The 22,053-nt window shown below is 45.1% G+C and overlaps 1 protein-coding gene across 8 annotated transcripts in view; it reads right to left on the bottom strand.

Annotated features, from left to right (window-relative positions):
* setx (senataxin) overlaps nt 1-22,053 on the bottom strand; it is an 84,857-nt gene that overhangs the window by 14,856 nt on the left and 47,948 nt on the right. For all 8 annotated transcript variants that reach the window (XM_055660021.1, XM_055660022.1, XM_055660020.1 and 5 more), the window contains 7 exons: nt 21,629-21,737; nt 18,137-18,298; nt 17,361-17,593; nt 16,236-16,388; nt 13,509-13,665; nt 12,993-13,094; nt 10,902-11,014 (listed from right to left, as the gene is read on the bottom strand). In XM_055660021.1, coding sequence (XP_055515996.1) covers nt 10,902-11,014; nt 12,993-13,094; nt 13,509-13,665; nt 16,236-16,388; nt 17,361-17,593; nt 18,137-18,298; nt 21,629-21,737 — 1,029 coding nt within the window. The remainder of the gene's footprint in view (nt 1-10,901; nt 11,015-12,992; nt 13,095-13,508; nt 13,666-16,235; nt 16,389-17,360; nt 17,594-18,136; nt 18,299-21,628; nt 21,738-22,053) is intronic.

Below are 22,053 nucleotides of genomic sequence, written 5' to 3'. Positions count from 1 at the left end.
AAAAAGTGTAATACAGCATACTTTTTATAGTATTTTGGCAACATAGTCACATGTTTATACAGAGTTGCAGCAATGCCATCTATCACATCAATCACAGAGTATATCCATTCAAAGTATGCTCGTCACGGATACAACACACTTGTCAACCTATGATTCTATCAATAACAAACTGTTGATCACATTCTAAATAACAGGAACTTAGTCAAAGCCCAACATTGACAATTCTGTTTTAACAATTTAATCTTCAGTATCAGTACCCACAGAAGTTCCTGTTTACAGAGACTACCAACTTCTCAGGAAATACATACTCTCCCACCATTGAAATATTTTTTTTGCTTGGGCACAACAGGAAACACTGTCAAGAGCAGCTTGAATGCAGGCCTCTAACTTCCTGATTACCCAGCTCTTCTACAGCACAGAATTACAAAGCTTTAGTTTACTCAGAACTCAAATAAGTCAAATTAATCTTTACTTAATAAAATACCTTGCATTATAATTTATTATTAACTAGGACATTCTCATTCCTTCCTATTATCGATTTTAACGGTAACACTACAGTCCTTGGTTGGTACACAATAAAGGCTTCAGGCATTTCAGTACATAGATTAATATAACAATCAGTAGTACAATAGATCCACACTAAGACCCGGATCAGGTTCAACAATGACAAGCCTTGGTTTACAGCAGAACTCAGATAGCTCCGCAAGTCTAAAGATGAGGCCTACAGGAGTGAGTATGAAGACCTCTACATGCAGGCCAAGCACAAGCTGAGATGAGGAATCAGAGCCAAGGAAAGGTACTCTGAGAAGTTGAGTAGCAAGTTCTCAGATAATGACTCATCTTCAGCGTGGAAGGGTTTGCAAGAAATCACCAGCTGTTAAGGTTCATTTCTTAAAGACAGACAACTCGTAATAGGATAGGTAAACCAACACAAGCTTTACTGATCATTAGCTGGCGAGACAATCGTCAGCTGACCAATGACCTGAATGAGTTCTACTGCAAGTTTGTAAGGCAGAAATATAACCCAGGTACCCCCTCCCACACCCGCTCCTCCCCAATCACCGTTTCACACCTAATAACAGCCTGACTCCAGTCTGGGCCACCCTGCACTACCCACCCCCTCCTTGCTGCCTACTGTCAGTCTGGTCACTTCTCCATCACAAACAATAGAAATTGAGGAGGTGCAAAAGTTATTCAGGAGACAGAAAAGCCAGAAATCTCCAGGGCCAGACAATGTTTCCCCCTCTACCCTCAAGCTCTGTGCTGAACAACTGGAACCAGTCTGCACAGACATTTCAATCAGTCCCTGCAAACCTGCACTGCCCCTGCCTGCTTCAGTCTCCACTATTTAGTTTAGTTTAGAGACACAGTGCGGAACCAGGCCCTTCAGCCCATCGAGTCCGCGCCGACCAGCAATTCCCGCACATTAACGCTAGCCTACACACTCACTAGGGACAATTTTACACTTATAACAAGCCAATTAACCTCCAAACCTGTACGTCTTTGGAGTGTGGGAGGAAACTGAAGATCTCGGAGAAAACCCATGCGGTAACGGGGAAAATGAACAAGCTCCGTACAGACAGCACCTGCAGTCAGGATCAAACCCGGGTCTCCAGCACCGAAAAAGCTGTAAGGCAGCAACTCTACCGCTGTGCCGCCCTAATTGTTCTATTTTTCTAATTGGCCACACTATTGTTCCTGTACCCAAAAAGCCAAGGATTACTGGTCTTAATGACTACAGACCTGTCGCTCTGATCTCTGTAATCAAGAAAACCCTTGATAGACATGTGCTAGCCCACCTGAAAAGTATCACAAACCCCCTGCATTTGCATACAGGGCCAATAGATCAGGGGTTGCCTGCACTTCATCCTCCAGCACCTAGACCGCCAGGGGACCTATGTAAGGATTCTGTTTGTGGATTTTAGCTCTGCATTCAACACCATTGTGCCAGAGCTACTACATTCCAAACTCTCCCAGCTGACTGTGCCTGAACCCCTGTCAGTTGAGGAGCAAGTTCTCAGCTAATGACTCGTCTTCAGTGTGGAAGGGTTTGCAAGAAATCACCAGCTACAAGAAGTAAAATCCCCACTCGTTTAACAATCGTCATCTGACCAATGACCTGAATGAGTTCTACTGCAAGTTTGTAAGGCAGAAACATAACTAACTTCACTAACTTCCTGACAGATAGGAAGCAGCATGTGAGGCTACAAAAGCACATCTCAGATTCGCTGACCCTCAGCATAGGAGCACCGCAAGGCTGCGTACCCTCCCCTCTCCTTTACTCTCTCTATACAAATGACTGCACCTCCACAGACTCTTCTGTCAAGCTTCTCAAATTTGCGGACGACACAACCCCGATTGGACTGATCCAGGGTGAGGAGGAATCTGCCTACAGACAGGAAGTGACACAGCTGGCGTCCTGGTGCCATTGCAACAACCAGGAGCTCAATGTTCTTCAGACAGTGGAATTGATTGTAGACTTTAGGTGAGGCCCCTATCCCCCACTCCCCATCAACAACACTACAGTCACAACTGTGGGTAGTTAAAAATGCTGGAGAAACTCAGCAGGTGAGGCAGCATCTATGGAGCGAAGGAATAGGTGACCCTTCTTCAGACTGATGTTGGGGTAATGGGGGTGTCTTTTAAATTCCTTGGAACCCTCATCTCCAGGGACCTTAAATGGGAGGCCACCATCAACTTCACAGTCAAAAAGACCCAACAGAGGATGTACTTCCTGTGGCAGCTGAGGAAACACAACCTTCCACAGGCAATGATGGTTCAGTTTTATACTACCATCAGAGTCTGTCCTCATCTCCATCGTGGTGTGATTTGGCTCAGCCATCAAGCATGACATCCGGAGGTTGCAGCGCATCGTTCGATCAGCCAATAAAATTGTTAGCTGCAATACACTGCAAGGGCCAGGAAGTGAGTGGGTAAAATCATCTCTGAGCCCTCTCACCGTGGCCACAAGCTCATTGAAGTATTTCCCTCTGTGAGGCGACTCCAGACTATCAAAGCCACCACAGCCAGACATAAACATAGCTTTTTTTCCACGTACAGTAGCTCTGCCCAACAGCCAGAAGTCTGTAGCCTCTTTTTACTCTGGTACTTTATTTTTACATGTTTAAATTATAATGTTTTATTTTTAATTGTCTATTGTATATTGCGATTTTAATCCTTGCGAGCTAAGCACCAAGGCAAATTCCTTGTAGGTATACATACTTGGCTTACAAATATTATTGTTATTATTATTCTCTTTCTTTGTAGAAAATCAAAATAAAGGGGTTAAATTGTAGATGTGAGCACAGACAAACATTATTTATACCTCCACGAAGTTGGCATTTCCTTTCACAGAATTGCTATACTTGGCACCAAGCACGTAACTTATTTCAAAATGGTTTGATTTCCACATTAAAAATCAATCTTGTTAGATTATATTTAACACCTGATTCATATGGAAATTGGATAACAAACCCTACCATTTGACTGGGCTTTTGTCATTTTGATTATTATTCTTGTTTAACTTTATCCATCAAGATATTAATCTAAATTACAATAGGTACAATTGAGTTTATGCAATCTTTTAAATTGTATTTACTGAGGCCAGATTGAAACTCTGGTGTTACAATTTGTGTGGTGGTTTTAAATTCAAGACCCAAGATCAAAGGGTGTCAAGGATGCTTCACGTTGTGGTAGAAATTGTTAACTTTATAACAACAATCTGGAGAGAGAGGTTGGTTCGGCGGTCGACCGACGGACGAAGACAGAGCACGTGGAGTGAGGACGCCAGCAAAGAATTTCACTATGACTTGTCACATGTGACAATAAAGTATTCATTCATTCATATTGTAATGGTGTTAACTAGCCAAAGAGTTGGTATACTGCATGGTATTAACTAAAGAAAAAGTGTACTACAAAGGAAGGTTTGATACAAGTGAATCAGCATTTGGATCTGATCTTTTCAAGTTGACAATACTTTGCCCACCCTATAATAAGGTCACTGATAGCTTTTTGTTTGCTGTTAAACTTTAAATTGATATAAATTATGAATAACAAATTAATCTCTTGGGATCTCACAGTGGATTACATAAGAAATAGGAGTAAACCATATGACTCCTCATGCTTGCCTTACCATTTTTCTTTTTCGTTTTGACAGTTTCATTTTAAATTGCCTGCGGGACATCAACCGCCTCAACTTTTCCATTCCCCTTACTCACTCTAACCCCTCCCCCCCGAACGTACATCCCTCCATTCACTCTACAACAACCCCGACTGGGTTATCAAACCTGCCGACAAGGGCGGTGCCATGGTAGTCTGGCGCACTGACCTCTACTGGTCTGAGGCCAGACGCCAACTCTCAGACACCTCATCCTAATTATCCTTGGACCATGACCTCTCAGACGAGCACCAGGCCTTAACCTCAAGCACCATCACTGACTTCATCGTTTCCGGCTCCCTCTTCTCCCCAAGATCCACAAACGGAACTGTGCTGGCAGACCCATTGTTTCTGCTTGTTCACGTCCAACCAAATTTATTTCCACATATCTCGACTCCATCCTATCCCCCATGGTCTAATCCCTCCCCACCCATGTCCAAGACACCTCACACATTCTTTGTCTCCTTCATGACTTCCGTTTTCCAGGCCCCACTCCCGCATCTTCACTATAGTTGTCCAGTCACTCTACCCCTCCATCCCCCACCAGGAGGGTCCTAAAACCCTCCGTTTTTTCCTCGACTGCAGAAACAACCAATCTCCGTCTACTGATACTCTCCTCCGCCTAGCAGAGCTGGTTCTTGCCCTCAACAACTTTTCCTTTGACTCCTCCCATTTCCGCCAAATCCAAGGCGTAGCTATGGGCACGCGCATGTGCCCTAGCTATGCCTGCCTCTTTGTAGGGTACGTCAAACAATCGCTGTTCTAGGCGTACACTGGCCATATCCCTGAACTCTACGCCCGCTATATTGACATCTGCATTGGTGCAACCTCCTACACCCAAGCAGAACTCACTAACTTCATCCATTTCACCACTAATTTCCATCCAGCACTCAAATGCACCTGAACCATTGCCAAAATCTCACTATCATTTCTAGATCTCACCATCTCCATCGCAGGCAACAGTCTACTGACCAACATCTACTGCAAACCCACTGACTCCCATAGCTAGCTATCTTGACTACATTTCTTCCCACCCTGCTTCACTGTAAGGACTCTATCCCGATCTTCCAGCATCTGCAGTTCTTTCTTAAACATTAAGGTGTGATTGAGGTCATAATTACATTTCTGCCAGTTTCCCCATACTTTTGATCCCTCTATAGTCCAAATACTTGTCTTTTGACATTAGGTATATTCAACAATTCAGCCTCCTCCTGTCTCTGGTGCAAAGATTCACAATACAAAGTTCTTCCCAAACCTGCCTTAAAATGGCAACTGTTATTCTGCATCAACATCCCCTGGTTCAAGATTCATCTTTAAGGCAAAATCTCCTCTCAGCTTTGGCTGTCGAAATATTTGTTGATACAAAATAATTATCATTCTTCGCTTTAATGTGTAAAAGGCTAGCCAGGAATTCACTTTAAATTCAAGAATATCCCATCTTAAATAAGGATGCCAAGACTGAAAGACAAGTACATTTAGTGATAGAAAACAACCAAGATGATTTTGGCAATTGTTGTGCATCAAGGAGAAAATATTTCTGGGAAGTAAAACTGAACATTGACAAGTATATCAGATAAACAATACTGTGTGACAAAAATTACTGGGGCTTAACTACTAAGAAATTCAATACCATTGATCTGCAACAACCGTGAATTCATGATCTGCCACATTCAACCACCTACGCTTGACTAGAGAGATGTTAAATGCGGAGAAAAATAGTAAATGAAAAGAAAAAAAAGAGTACCAAGTGGAACAGAAGCAAACATTTAAGAGCTGTTGTGTTAGGGAATTAAAGAGTGGATGCTTGTTATGTAATCCTATCTCACTTCAATGATTTCTCAGAAGCAACTTTCAAGTGACATGCATGCAAAGGTGAAAGGAAAATATTTTATCTATTCACACCAGCGAATCGTACCCAATGCAATAATTCAATAAGCACTGTACTGCACTCATTTTCAGATTTTATCTTAAACTAGACCATGGGACTCGTTGGGTCCCTGTCACACGGGAGGCCTGGTCCCCCAATGCAACCCATTCCCCAACATAAGATTCCAACACTTTATTTAGAGAACAATTAAAGCCAACCATGTTGCTATGGTTTTGCAATCACATATGCGCTGGGTTAGGTTGGCAGATTCTTCCCCTTAAGGACATTTGCTGCCAAGGACTCAGAGTCCCAGGATAGCAACATTGTAGCGGATAAGGTTACAACCCCATTGTGATATCATAGCTGGTAACTGCCAGTGCAGATTGGAATAAACCTTTTTCAAAGTGGGATTTTGTAAAGTTAAAATGTGAATAACTTGTAAAATATAACATCAACCTGAACAAAACTTGATAAAAAACACACAAGACTGAGTAAGGTGGTGCAAAAATTGTAGTGCTATCGTGTAACGTTTAGGCGTAATTCAGGGCATGAATCAATCACAGGGGGGAGGAGAGGGGGGGAGGAGGGGCGGAAGGGAGAGGGGGGGAGAGGAGAGGGGGGGGGGAGGGGGAGAGGAGGAGAGGGGAGAGGAGGAGAGGGGAGAGGGGAGAGAGAGGAGGGGGGGGGGGGGGAAGAAGGGGAGGGGGGGGGGGGGGAGGGGGAGAGGGGGGGGGGGGGGGGGGGGAGGAGGGGGGGGGGGGGGGGGAGGGGGGGAGAGGGAGAGAGGGGGGGGGGGGGGGGGGGGGAGGGGGAGGAGGAGGGGGGAGGGGGGGGGGGAAGAGGAGGGGGGGGGGGGGGGGGGGGGGGGGGGGGAAGGGGGAGGGGGGGGGGGGGGGGAGTGGGAGAGAGGGAGGGGGGGGGAAGAGGAGGGGGGGGAAGGGGGGGGGGGGAAGAGGAGGGGGGGGAGAGGAGAGGGGGGGAAGGAGAGGGGGGGGGAGGGAGAGGGGGGGGAGGAGAGGAGCTAGACGAAGAGAGAGGGGGGAGGAGGGGAGGGGGAGGGAGGGGGGGAGAGAGAGGGGGGAGAGGAGGGGGGGGGAGAGAGGGGGGGGAGAGGAGGGGGGGGAAGAGAGGGGGGGGGAGAGAGGGGGGGGGAAGAAGAGGAGGGGGGGAAGAGAGAGGGGGGGGAGAGGAGAGGGGGGGAGAGGAGAGGGGGGGGAGAGGAGGGGGGGGAAGGAGAGGGGGGAGAGGAGAGGGGGGAGAGGAGAGAGGAGGGGGGGAGAGGAGAGGGGGGAGAGGAGAGGGGGGAGAGGGAGGGGGGGGGGGGGGGAGGAGGGTGGGGGGGGGAGAGGAGGGGGGGGGGGAGAGGGGGGGGGGGGGGGGAGGAGGGGGGGGGGAAGAGGAGAGGGGGGGAAGAGGGGGGGGGAAGAGGGAGGGGGGGGAAGAGGGGGGGGGAAGAGGAGAGGGGGGGAAGAGGAGAGGGGGGAAGAGGAGAGGGGGGGGGAAGAGGGGAGGGGGGGGGAAGAGGAGGGGGGGAAGAGGAGAGGGGGAGAGAGGAGAGGGGGGGGAGAGGAGGGGGGGAGGGAGGGGGGGAGAGGAGAGGGGGGAGAGGAGAGGGGGGAGAGGAGAGGGGGGAGAGGAGAGGGAGGGGGGGGGAGAGGAGAGGAGGGGGGGGGAGAGGGGGGAGAGGAGAGGGGGGAGAGGAGAGGGGGGAGAGGAGAGGGGGGAGAGGAGAGAGGAGGGAGAGGAGAGGGGGAGAGGAGAGGGGGGAGAGGGAGGGAGGGGGGAGAGGGGGGGGGGAGAGAGAGGGGGGGGGGGAGAGAGAGGGAGGGGGGAGAGGAGGGGAGGGGGGAGGAGGAGGGGGGGGGGGGAGGAGAGGGGGGAGGATAGGAGATGGTAGGAGGTGGGGAGGGAGGGGGGGGGGGAACGGAGATAAGGGAATGGGACGGGAGGAGTGCAGAGGAGAGTGGATAGGAGAGGGTAGGAGTGGAGAGCAAAGTTGTGGAATGGCATGGAGGGCATGGGGGAGAGGGGAGAGGAGAGGGAGGGAGAGGGAGGGGGAGAGGGGGAGGGAGAGAGAGGAGGGGGGAGAGGGAGGGAGGGGGGAGAGGAGAGGGGAGGGAGAGGAGAGGGAGAGGAGGGAGGGAGAGGGAGGGCGGGGGAGGAGAGGGGGGAGAGGAGGGAGAGGGAGAGAGGAGGGGAAGGGGGGTGGAGAGGAGAGGGAGAGGAGAGGGAGGGAGGGGGGAGAGGAGAGGGGGGGGGAGAGGAGAGGAGGGGGGGAGGAGAGGGGAGGGGGGGGAGAGAGGGGGGGGGGAAGAGGAGGGAGGGGAAAGGAGAGGTAGGGGGGACAGGAGGGAGGTGGGGAGAGGAAAGGGAGAGGGGAGAGGGAGAGGAGAGGAGGGGGAAAGAGTGCCTTTTTACTTCACCCCAAACCCAAACAACCATTTGCAGGCAGTGCCTTTTTACCTCTAACCATATTTTCATTTTCAAACCAAATTAAGGGTACTCACAGTGCTGTAGACATTTGTCAGTGTCATTCAAAGCTCTGATTGAGGCACACCACTTACAGAGACTGATTGAGGCACACCACTTGCAGAGACTGATTGAGGCACACCACTTCCTGGTTTTATTGTCCCTCCCCCTCCCGCCAACGAGGGCAGCAGAGAGAATGGGGAATGTTGTAAAAACATTAATATCTCTGTCAATTTTCATAGACGGGAAACATCCTCGGCACACATGCGGCGGAGGGGGGCTCTGAGCGAGGTGGCCAAAAATGACGGCCGTAGGTGGCGGCGTACTCTCGGAAACCGCAGAACAGAAAGCCAAAACCGGTCAAGAACAGAGTTTTAGTAATATAGATATACTAAACCAAGTGGGACCCGTTGGCCCCATCCCCCCCAAGTCCGTCACACGGGAGGCCGGGACCCCAACACAATATTCCACAACTCACCCATAGCTCCCAACTGCACTGACGTGGCACTAATGTAAAAAGTAAGAGCAATGTGAACGTATCTCACTCTCCCTCTTCAGTCCCCAATTCACCTCCTCCATTATTCTCTCTCCCCACCCTCCACCAATCATCCTCTGCATCTTCACCCCCTCCATCCAGTCTTCTCTCTTCCCCTTCCCCATCACTCTTTCTACCCTATCCTCCTCCACCGCCTCACTTCTCTTCACCCTCCCTCTTCTTTCCCCTCTCCTCGTCCCCTCCTCCACTCTCCCTCTCCTTTCCCCTACCCTCAGTCATTCCCTCCCTCCATAACCCCTGTCCCTGCCCGAGTAAGATTCTGCAACATTTTTTCGGCTGTTGTGGTGTAACTCCTGAGATCACAGACAGAGAAACAAGTCAAAACTTTAATAACATATATACTAGACTAAGTGGGACCAGCTGGGTCCCTGTCACACGGGAGGCCTAGTCCCCCAACGCAACCCGTTTCCCAATGCAATATTCCACCACTCCCCCGTTCCCCCAACGCAATGGCGGGAGCGTTCTGTAGCCAGTGGACAGGGACGGCTTCAGGCGAGAAGCATCCTGCAGCCAGGGGAGGGGGACGTCTCCAGGCGGGGCCTGGTGGGGGAGGGTGTGTGTGAAGGGGGGGGGGGGGGGTGGGGGAGGGGGGGGGGGGGGGGGGGAGGGGGGGGGAGAGAGGGGGGGTGTGTGAGGAGTGTGTGTGGGGAGGGGGCGTGCGCGCGGGGGGTGGGGGTGCGCACGCGGGGGAGGGGGTGGAGGGTGGCTGGGGAGGGGGGGGGGGTGAGTGGCCGTGTATGCGCGGAGGAGGGGTGCGTGTGTGTGGGAGGGTGTGTGTGTGGGGGGTGTGTGTGTGTGTATGTGTGTGTGTGTGTGTCGGGGTAAGGGAGTATGTCGGAGGGGGGTGGTGTGGCGGAGGGGGGTGTAGTGGGAGGCGGGGGTGAGGGGGTGTGGTGTAGGAGGGTGTGTGTGTGTGTGTGTGTGTGTGTGTGTGTGTGTGTGTGTGTGTGTGTGTGTGGAGGGTTGTGTGAGTGTGTGTGTGTGTGTGTGTGTAGGAGAGGGTGTGTGTGTGTGTGTGTGTGTGTGTGTGTGTGTGTGTGTGTGTGTGTGTGTGTGTGTGTGTAGGAGAGGGTGTGTGTAGGAGAGGGGGTGTGTGTAGGATAGGGAGGATGTAGGGGAGATGGGGTGTAGGGTGGGGGGGAAGGGGTGTAAGGGAGGGGAGAGGGGTGTGTAGGCTCACTAGTTTCAACCCCGGCTCCGAACGCACTCCTGGCTCCAGGACCCGGCTCCGGACTCAGCTGCTCCCACCCTCAGCGCCTGTCGCGCTCACAACCCCCGCCCGCGAACACAGCCCGTCCCCGCCCACGGAACACAGCCCACACTCCGCTGCTTCGGCTTCTGGATGGGTGGCTTCTGGACGTGCTCATCGACTCAGCCTTGCCTCCGGGTCTTTATTCTCCAGCGGGTGCCGGAACGGGCGTTACCTTCATGGTGACTGACAGGCGAGAAGACCAATCTGCTGATCTTATGATTTTTTTAAACCTTCATAACTTTTGTAACCTTCCACCAACCGGAAAAAAGCTTGGTGACTTGGAGCAGAGGAGAACGGTGAGTAAGGTGGAGAAAAAAATCCTAGCGATTTAGGGTACCGTATTTGCCTAAATTTAAAAACAACGCAGTGGTCTAGATGAGAGTTTTACTAATAGTATAGACAGTAGATAGATAGATATAGATAGATAATTGTAACAGCACAACGGTTCACTGCAGTTGTTGAGAGAGCAATTAACTCTTCAGCATCTGTTATCCAAGAGTACAACATAATAAGCAGTACAATAAACACTAAATAAACATTTTACCCAGTATTGCCTTGCCATTGTTGCCCAAGACCAGTCGCAACATAAATCAAATTTTACCTGCTCTCTGTTTTTTTTTATCATGGCACATTGCTTTCCAAGTTCATCCAACTTCCTATCCAACCAATCCTTCTGTTTCTGAATGACCTGATCAGCATCATGATGGCTCCTTTCTGTACATAAGGCCACATGTAACCATTTTAGAATAGACAGCAATACTTGTGGTTTAAAGATGTTTACATTCATGTACTATACACCATTCAAAATAAAACATTGGATTAGTTTAGTTTTAATTTAGAGATACTGCACGGAAACAGGCCCTTCGGCCAAGTTCACCCCAACCACTGATCATCCATTCACACTATTCAACGTTATCCCACTTTCACATCCACATTAGGAGCAACTTGCAGCGGCCAATTAACCGACAAACCCACACACATTTGGGATGTTGGACAAAACTGGAGCCCCTGGAGGAAACCAACATGGTTAGGAGGGAGAACATAAACTCCACAGACAACACCTGAGGTCAGGATCAAATAGTGATTTCTGGTGCTGTGAGGCAGCAGTTCTACCATATCCACCACTGTGTCATCCTATGATAAAATTATGCAAAATCATTTTGTGCAATGTCGTAGATTGATGTACTATCTACCGACATCGTAGGTGTACTTTTGCACTGTGGGCGAGATAGGCAGTTAGGATTAAGGCTTGCAGTAAATTATAGAAACATAGAAATTAGGTGCAGGAGTAGGCCATTCGGCCCATTCAATATGATCATGGCTGATCATCCAACTCAGTATCCCATACCTGCCTTCTCTCCATACCCTCTGATCCCCTTAGCCACAAGGGCCACATCTAACTCCCTCTTAAATATAGCCAATGAACTGGCCTCAACTACTCTGTGGCAGAGAGTTCCAGAGATTCATCACTCTCTGTGTGAAAAAAGTTTTTCTCATCTCGGTATTAAAGGATTTCCCCCTTATCCTTAAGCTGTGACCCCTTGTCCTGGACTTCCCCAACATCGGGAACAATCTTCCTGCATCTAGCCTGTCCAACCCCCCAAGAATTTTGCAAGCCTCAATAAGATCCCCTCTCAATCTCCCAAATTCTAGAGAGTATAAACCAAGTCTATCCAGTCTTTCTTCATAAGGCAGTCCTGACATCCCAGGAATCAGTCTGGTGAACCTTCTCTGCACTCCCTCTATGGCAATAATGTCCTTCCTCAGATTTGGAGACCAAAACTGTACGCAATACTCCAGGTGTGGTCTCACCAAGACCCTGTACAACTGCAGTAGAACCTCCCTGCTCCTATACTAAAATCCTTTTGCTATGAAAGCTAACATACCATTCGCTTTCTTCATTGCCTGCTGCACCTGCATGCCTACTTTCAATGACTGGTGTACCATGACACCCAAGTCTCGCTGCATCTCCCCTTTTCCTAATCGGCCACCATTTAGATAATAGTCTGCTTTCCTGTTTTTGCCACCAAAATGGATAACCTCACATTTATCCACATTATACTGCATCTGCCAAACATTTGCCCACTCACCCAGCCTATCTAAGTCACCTTGCAGTCTCCTAGCATCCTCCTCACAGCTAACACTGCCCCCCCAGCTTAGTGTCATCCGCAAACTTGGAGATATTGCCTTCAATTCCCTCATCCAGATCATTAATATATATTGTAAATAGCTGGGGTCCCAGCACTGAGCCTTGCGGTACCCCACTAGTCACTGCCCGCCATTGTGAAAAGGACCCGTTTACTCCTACTCTTTGCTTCCTGTTTGCCAGCCAGTTCTCTATCCACATCAATACTGAACCCCCAATGCCGTGTGCTTTAAGTTTGTATAATTATTATTGTTAAATTGTTAAATATTGTTAAATTATAATTTAATTAAAAATTGAGAGGCATCAAAATTAATATACCTTCTACACAAACGACAATTTCCTTTCATACACAGCTGATTCAACACAAAATAACAGGCACACAAATATAAAAATGTTCCTATCCCCCTTTGTAAGATAGGAAAAAAACTCGTAAGCCCCATAAAGTAATTTTAAATTGCTCATTTGATCTGATACTTTTCCCTCTGAACAATATAATAACACATTTTAACCCAGACACTTTAAAAATTTCAGGCAAAAAGTACGTACTCCTTCTACGATTTACTTGATAATCCAAACTGAATCCCATGACATCAGTTGAGATAGTTTTCTCAGACCCTAGTCTTAATAGATTCACATCGCCACAATTTCCTGAAGAGAAAAATTATGGAATAATTAACAATTTGGAAGCAGTACATTGAGGAATTACATGGTAACAAATTGATACATTCAGAGACTAATTAATTAAGTTGACACCAAGGTTTAAATGCATAATCAATACTTTAAATAAATAATTAAATGCTTTGGCATCGTTATTCTGTTGATCAGAAATTAACTTTTACATTATCTGTTCATTTGAGAAAGAAACAACGAAAGACGAAATGAAGAGAAGGGAGGAAAGAGATTACCTCGTAGGACAATGCTCAACAATAAGTGTAAATCTCCTACACAAATATTATTAATATCATTCATTCACAGCCGACAATTTTTTATTATTTTCAAAATGTTAGTTCATTAGATATTCAGTTATAGTAAGATAAATAATAAACAAAGAAAAAAAGTTACCCAAGCAATTCTTCACATTTTTGCATTTCAGTTTAAACTCAACAATTATTTTTTTCATGAGCTCATCAATAGCTGCATTCGATGGAGCACAGACAAGAATCCTGGTGCGTTTACTTCTCATGTTCCTGCTGTAAGATGGTTTAACATTCTCTTGATCCTAGGTTTGAGAGGGATAAAGTAATATGAGAACCAACTCTAAAGTACACTGACTTGCTGTCCTTGATCCTCCATGTTCAGAGTGAGGCCCAGAACAAATTGGAGGAACACTTCATATTTCACTTGGGTAGATTATATATAACCCAGCAGTATGAATATTGATTTCTCCAACTTCCCCCTCCCTTCATCCTAGTTCTCCGACTAGTTTCATTGTTCTCCTGATTAAATATTACTAATTGTATGCCTCACTGTCACCTTCCCCGGCTAAAAATGTACCATTCTACTTTACCTTGCTCATCATCCCATTTGATCTGCATTTTCACACCTTACCCTTCCATATTTCTCGCTTTCCCTCTTCCCGGGGACCTCTCATCCTTCTAAACTCCAGCAAATGTAGGCCCAGTGCTGTCAAACACTCATTATACGTTAACCCAACAAACCCCAAGGATAATTCTCGTAAACCTCCTCTGGAACTTCTCCAATGCTAGTACATTCCTCCTCAGATATAGGGCTCACAACTGCTCACCATACTCCAATGTGGTCTGACTAGTGTATTTTTAAGCCTTAACATTACATCCCTGTTTAATATTCTACTCCTCTTGAAATAAATGCTAACATTGCACCTGCCTTCCTTACTACCAATTCAAATTGCAAATTAATCTTTCGGGAATCCTGCACCAGCACTCCACAAGTCCCTTTGCACCTCCAATTTCAGAATCCTAATTCCATTTAGATAACAGTTCCCTGAAAGTAGCATCACAGCCATACGGTGGTAAAGAGGCTTTTGGTACATTGGCCTTCATCAGTCAGGATATTGAGTATAGAGGCTGGGATGTTACTTTATAGTTATTTAAAACATTGGTGTAGCTGCATTTGGAAATTGTGTTTAGTTCTGGTCACCACACTATTGGTGGGATGTCATTAAGCTGGAAAAAGTGCAGCAATTTGAGGAACTTAGCAGGACTTGAGGGCCTGGGCTATGGGCAGAGGTTGGGCAGGCCTCAACTTTATTCCTTGGAGTGCAGGAGGCTGAGAGGTGTTCTTATAAAGCTGTATAAAATCATGAGGGGGATAGGATGGATGCAGAGTACTTTACTCAGATGAATCAAGAACCAGAGGACATAGGTTTAAGGTGAGCAAAGAAAGATTTAAATAGGAATTCGAAGGGCAATGTTTTCCACCAAGAGGCTGGTGGGTATGTGAAATAAGCTGCCAAAGGAGGTAGTTGAGGCAAGTACTATGACATTTAAAAAACATTTGGAAAGATACACAGAAAGATTTAAAGGGATATGGGCAAACATAGGGAGGTGGACTAGCGTAGATGGAAGTTCATAGTCTGCATGGGCAAGTTGGGTTGAAGGGCTTGTTCCTGTGCTGTAGTACTTTATGACTCTCTATAAGAACCTGATATCAACCTAGACCTCAGATTCAGACAATAACAACAGTTATAAGGACCTCCTCTCAAACTCATTGAACTTAGGAGTTATCTCAAAGAATAGTCAAGAAGCATCCTGTGATGTTTGGTGGAATGTGTGGGGTGGGAGGGCCCATTGCTCCTCCCGTGCAGCAGGCGGCGCTGCACAGGACAAAGGGAGATGTTTTGTATATAGTTTTTTTCTGTCTGTAGTGAGTGAGTGTGCAGCCATTTTGGAGTTGTCTTGCTGCCAGTATTAAAGACTTCAGTTGTAAATTGAAGACTCAAGTTTTGTGCAGACCTAGAAAACGAACACGAAACATCCCATTCAAAAAGGATTCTGATAATACAACAACCTTTTATTCAAGCTATTACTCAGATAATAGTGGTAATGTTTCTCAGGGTAGTAGTGCAAGTTCAAACCTCTTTAGTTCATTCATCAATGAGCTTCCCAATCATAGAAATAGGATAGCGGTCAGGTCCATTCATAACACATGCCAAAATTCTGGCTCAGGCTAGGTAACATACAAGTTCCTGGAAATGTCCATCCCCAATATGGCTAAGAAGGTCATATCAGTCTGAAGAAGGGTTTCAGCCCGAAACGTCGCCCATTTCCTTCGCTCCATAGATGCTGCTGCACCCGCTGAGTTTCTCCAGCATTTTTGTGTACCCCCAATATGACTAACATATTTCTTCTTGAGCTATTGTAGTCCATGATAAATAACAATATGACTTGGGTCAATTTCCTGAGAATCACCAATGACCAGAATCTGAATTGGACCGTACACAGAAACACAATGGCTACAAATTCAGACAGCGCCTGGGTATTTTATTCCACAGTGCAAGTCGCTCCCACATGATTTTCCATCATTCACAAGACAAATCAAGCTGGTAAGATACCATTCTTCACTTGCCCGGATAGTGCAAATCCAGAATCACATGGGGAGCTCAACACCATTCAGATCAAAGCAAGATGATGATTGCATCCCATTTACCAGCCTATACTCTTTTCCTCACTGTTGTATTTTGGGTGCAGTGTACCAAACAGAAGGCACCTACCAATCATGCCTTTTCAATAACACCTCACAACCACCTAGATGGGAGAGATTAAGGCAACAGATGCATAGTCGCATTTCACCTTGAGAGAATGGTGGTACCTCATTAAGCAAACGATGCAGGAGCCCAACAATGGTTTTCGACTTTCCTGTTCCAGGTGGCCCTTGGATGAGGCAGACTTTAGGAATTCTTGGCTGTTTAACCATCGACAATGCCATGCTAATTGCTCTCTGCTGATTCACATTGTATTCATTCTGCGTAGGGAAAAATAAAAGTGACCAGCCATACTTGAAATTCACAAAAAAACACAAATCATTCACCATCATGCTATGTTTTACCATATGCAGGGCACAATGCAGAAAAGCATGTTAAAAATGTTTATGCAGGGTACAAACAACAAATCATTTGAAAGTAAATAATGTTGTTTAATTCAAGTTCATGCAGATTGCATTATCCTGTTCTATTCTCTTCATATTAATATTGATCAATAATATAATTGATCTTTTACGCTTGATTTTATGACATGTTTAGTACTTCTGTAAGAGCAACTGACCTACAATATTGAACATTGAAATAGTATTCAATCTTGAGTACTATAATAGTTCCAAAATGTTTTAAATCAGAGCTCACACACATCTTTATTGAAGAGTACATTCTTATATGGACACCTCAAAATTTGTATTTTTCACATAAACATCCTAAATTTGTTATGTTTAAATCGTTACTTTAACAGTACAAAAGTTACAACTTGAGCAGCACAGCCAAGAATGAGAAGAGCAGTTATTTTCTCAAAACTTCCCAGTGGTTCACTACGCACATCAAAGTCTGAAGTATGGTGCCTGACATCTCATCACCCCATGCCCCAGGTGCTTAGCACCAACTCGCATTCAGCCTGGATATTCTTCAATAGGTTCCCTCATGATATTCATTTTACAAGTTGTACAAGTTATTATTTTGCTTTATTTAAGAAAGATGTTGGCATATTTAAATGAACATTTTTCTTTGATAAGATGACTTCCTTACAGATAGCAGAAGATACAATGCAACTTTCAGGCAGTTTTATCAGTTTATATCTGCACTGATTTAAACTCAGTTACCCAACATTTCCAAAGTAAATGCTTATGAATAAAGCTGAAAAGATTTAGAATAAAGTTACAAACATGTGTTAATTTAGTAATAAAGTTTTGCAAAATGCGAGATCTATAACACAACTTATATGTTCTTACAGCATTACTCCACTTTGTACTCTCCATGATGTTTCGTTCAGTAAAGAATGAGGAGTGGGCCGAAATAATTGGCCGAATCAGAGGGATCTTAGCCAGAAAGAGCAATCCTTTGAACTGCCGTGTGGTTGTCACAATGGATCCAATGACATCGCATCTCACAGGTTGGTTTTCCACTGCACTAACATTCCCTCTCGTGTGGATTGTAAGGTAAAGAGTAGTTTGTGAATCACGTCCTGTTCAAAACAAAAATTAGGAGAGCTTAGAATTTAACTGCATTTTCCCTTCCCAGGCATGTCTGGCAGCACCTAATGCTGGTGCCTGAAGGATGCCCAGCACTTCATTCAAATTGTTCTTTGCATGATGCTGAAGAATCTCATTTCTTCAAACTCATCGAGAAGAAAAGTATCTGGAAGCATAGCTTAATTCAAAACGCCTTACTATAAACACCAAGGTGGTTTTGTACCGCCAAAACACAAAACAAACAAATAAGAGAAGCAACATGAATCAGGGCAATAGCACGATATGGTCCTAATGTGGGCAAAAAGGATTAGCGCCAGTGGTCAAACATTGTCAGTATGGAAATAGTGGGCTGAAGGGCCAATTTCTGTGCTGTACAATTCTATGACATCTAGCGGAATGCTTTATTTTAATATGTTATAATTGGGCATAGAAGAGACTTAACATTTGTCAATGATTTCTGCTAAAAATTAATAACTGAAAAAGGAACTATTTAAATTTCTTACACATGGTATTCAGTATACAACTTTTGACCTCACCCGAGAAACGTGACGTCCTTGAGACATGTGCAACATGTGCTTCATTCTGCATCTCACCGTCATCTTGCATGTAGTAATTGTGATGTTGTGGCAACCAGAGAAACACAATATCATCTTCTTTTGGATATAGTTGCAACAAAAGTTCGTTATCCTGCAGTGTGGCTGAGCAAACATAAAAAAAGTTGACCAGTAGTGGACAAAATACTGAACATAAATACAATACTGACAGCATTACAAATACCCCCCCATTTTCTTCATAATTAGGTAAACATTAAAGTTGTAATGGCTGCCGTGCCCAGGCTGACTTTCGATTCAAAGTAACTGCAACACTGTCAACAAATTCACCTTCAATAGAAATGTATTGGGTAAATTTGCTATGTGACCTTATTCTCAGCCTCAATGTTGAACACGGGAATGTCTCACTTTGGTAGCTGGTGTTTTAAAATATTGCATCCTCAACCTGTATCATGTCAGCGGAAATGAAGCAAGAAAACCAAAGAGGGGTAGGACATGTGCAGTAAACGGTAGGGGAATGTTGATAAACACAAGGGCCTGGGGATCAAATCCATTAAAGGCCCTGAAAGTGACCATATAGATAGATAGGGCAGTGAAGAAGGCTTACTTTCACAGGTCAGGGCATATTAAAGTTGGGACATTATATTGTACTGCAATTTTTAATGTTAGGCTGCACTTGGAGTATTGTTTGAGGTTTTGAAAAAATGCACAATAGGAAGGATGTGGTTGTATTGGAAAGAGTGCAAGAGGCGATTCACCAAGATGTTGTCTGATTAAAGGACTTCAGTTGTGGCAAAATATTGGATGGGATGGGTATATTTTGCTTGGAGCAAAGGAGGTTGAGGGATCATTTGATAAGAGATATAAAATTATTGGAGGCACAGGAGCAGATAGTCAATAAGTCGTCTTCGTTCTCGGTGGTAGGTGTATTCAGAAACAAGGAATAGGTCTAGGTTGAAAGGAAGGAATTAGAAAAGGGTTTCCCCCTTTTTTTTTTTAAACACACAGATAATTGTTGTTGTCTGTAACTTGCTGCCAGAGGTGGTGGAATTAATTTAAGAGACAATTAGACAGATGCTTCAGTAGGTGTGGTATAGCAGGATATTGACCAAATTTGTGCTAACTGGATTAGTGTGGATGGGCAAAAAGGTTGGCCGGAATGTGGGGAGCTGAAGGGGTCAGTGCTGTGCTGTGCAACTTTGTGACCAACTTCAATCAGTTTCATGACGTGAAACAAATGTTTACATTTATGATGAAAATAATTACTCACACCATTTGATTTTCAATAAAAAAAGTAGCACATTACTTTTGACTGACATCTTTTGGTTCCCTTTATCTTGACACAGGGACCATTAAATCTGTTCTCAATCCCCTCTTTATTGCTAAGCTGTGAAGGCCCGAACCCAGGCCTCACCCTCATCAATCCTGGGACGAAAGCCACCCCTCAGGTAACGCTCGGTGGCTCTCTCTTCTACCACACTACTGAGAGATTCGGCCACAACCAGCCTGTTACCAAGAGATTTGGTCACAGTCAGCCCGTTACTGGGAGATTTGGCTACAATCGTTTCTATTGCTAGGATCAGGCCCTTCTTCTGGGCCTGGACTCATTAAGCCCCTATGATATATTACTAAATTCTTAAAGGGAATGTTACTCAGTTTGCTTTCTGTAGACTTTAATATGCTTTCAGATACGATCCCCAAATTTATACTGAGCTAATATGGCAATTTTTGAAAACATTTGTAAAGAGCTGGCCTGCCTAGGCAATTGGATCCATCCTAAGCCCAAGGAGAATTTTATTTTGACACTCTACCCAATCTCATCCCATTGGGTTCAAACAAAGTCGCTAGGCACTTCACCCAATATGAATCTCTTTGAATAAAAACTTAGCCTTGCAAGGGGGCAAATAAATAATGTTAAAAAAAAATTTGAGAATAATTGCGGCAATTTAAAAAAAAAAGAATCAAAGTTTTGGTATAATTACAATGCTTACGAAAACAAGCGAAGATTCAAAGAAATCAAAGGTAGACACAAAATGCTGAAGTAACTCAGCGGGTGAGGCAGCACCTAGGGAGAGAAGGAATTGGCGACGTTTCGGGTCGAGACCCTTCTTCAGACTGAAATCAAGATTGGGTGAAGTGCCTGTCAACTCTAACTGGGCCCAACAGGTTGGCCCTTGGTCTTAGGATAGATCCAATTGGCCTGCACGTTACAAATATAATCAAAAAATGCCGGACAGCTCAGTGTAAGTTCTACTAATTGTGGTTTATTTATTGAAGCTTATACAAAATCTAGAGTGATTTAGGCCATTTGGAAGAATGGGCTGAAAGATGGCAGATGGAGTTTAATGCTGATAAATGTGAGGTGCTACACCTTGGCAGGACAAATCAAAATAGGACGTACATGGTAAATGGTAGGGAATTGAAGAATGCAGTTGAACAGAGGGATCTGGGAATAACCGTGCATAGTTCCTTGAAGGTGGAATTTCAGGGGTGGTAAAGAAAGCTTTTGGTATGCTAACCTTTATAAATGAGCATTGAGTATAGAAGCTGGGATGTAATGTTAAAATTGTACAAGGCATTGGTGAGACCAAATCTGGAATATGGTGTACAATTTTGGTCGCCCAATTATAGGAAGGATGTCAACAAAATAGAGAGAGTACAGAGGAGATTTACTAGAATGTTGCCTGGGTTTAAACAACTAAGTTACAGAGAAAGGTTGAATAAGTTAGGTCTTTATTCTCTGGAGCGCATAAGGTTAAGGGGGGGGACTTGATAGAGGTCTTTAAAATGATGAGAGGGATAGACAGAGTTGATGTGGATCAGCTTTTCCCTTTGAGAATAGGGAAGGTTCAAACAAGAGGACATGACTTCAGAATTAAGGGACAGAAGTTTAGGGGTAACATGAGGGGGAACTTCTTTACTCAGAGAGTGGTAGCGGTGTGGAATGAGCTTCCAGTGGAAGTGGTGGAGGCAGATTCGTTGGTATCATTTAAAAATAAATTGGATAGGCATATGGATGAGAAGGGAATGGAGGGTTATGGTATGAGTGCAGGCAGGTGGGACTAAGGGAAAAAAGTTGTTCGGCACGGACTTGTAGGGCCGAGATGGCCTGTTTCCGTGCTGTGATTGTTATATGGTTATGTTATATGGTTAAAAACTATAAACATACAAATCAAAAATGAATTGACCCATTTGCACAATGGCACATTGTGGCACAGTCATTCTGCTTCATATTACAAATTTGTTGATAACAAATTCGGAGACTAAGTGCACAAAAATTTAAACTCCACAAAAGCCAGTCTCAATTTGCTTCACCACAGAATCAGGCTCCAGCTTTGGACAGAATACACAGAAACAATACTTTTTTTGTGTAAAACCTCATCTTCATGTTAAGTGGTTTAAGATCACTTTTGGTTTGCATCATTGTTATGTTGAAGAGGTTAGGGGATTTGGGTTACACGCAAGGCTTGGTCTCACCTTGAAATTCTGCACGGTTTACTCGGCCATTTACAGAGTAACTCTTCAGCATCAGAGTGTTCCGAATCATTTTATTTGTCTGCTTGGATTCCATCAATTTCTGAGCTAGCTATATAAAATAAATGTTGCAAATTAGGTTCACAGTCAAAAACTTTTCTATTGTCAACCTTCATATTTGCAAACTACTACTCAGTACTTTAATGCAACAAAGAATAAATGCACAAAATATATTACCCTGTTCCTATCCTCCAAATAGTAATACCATTTCTCAGATCACTAATTTTAATTATCCAGGCTGTTAAAAAGAAGCCTGCTTTTACACATTGCTTCATCCCAAGAGCATCTACTCTCCCATACTTTGCCTACTGAAATCTTAAAAGTGAAGCAAATGTACCTCCGAGTTGGACGACTATAGAGTACGAGGT

Source organism: Leucoraja erinacea, chromosome 31 (genome assembly GCF_028641065.1).
Source record: "Leucoraja erinacea ecotype New England chromosome 31, Leri_hhj_1, whole genome shotgun sequence".
Lineage (NCBI taxonomy): Eukaryota > Metazoa > Chordata > Chondrichthyes > Rajiformes > Rajidae > Leucoraja > Leucoraja erinaceus.
The sequence above is the reverse complement of the archived record's forward strand: the minus strand, read 5'-3'. Positions and strand labels throughout refer to the sequence as shown.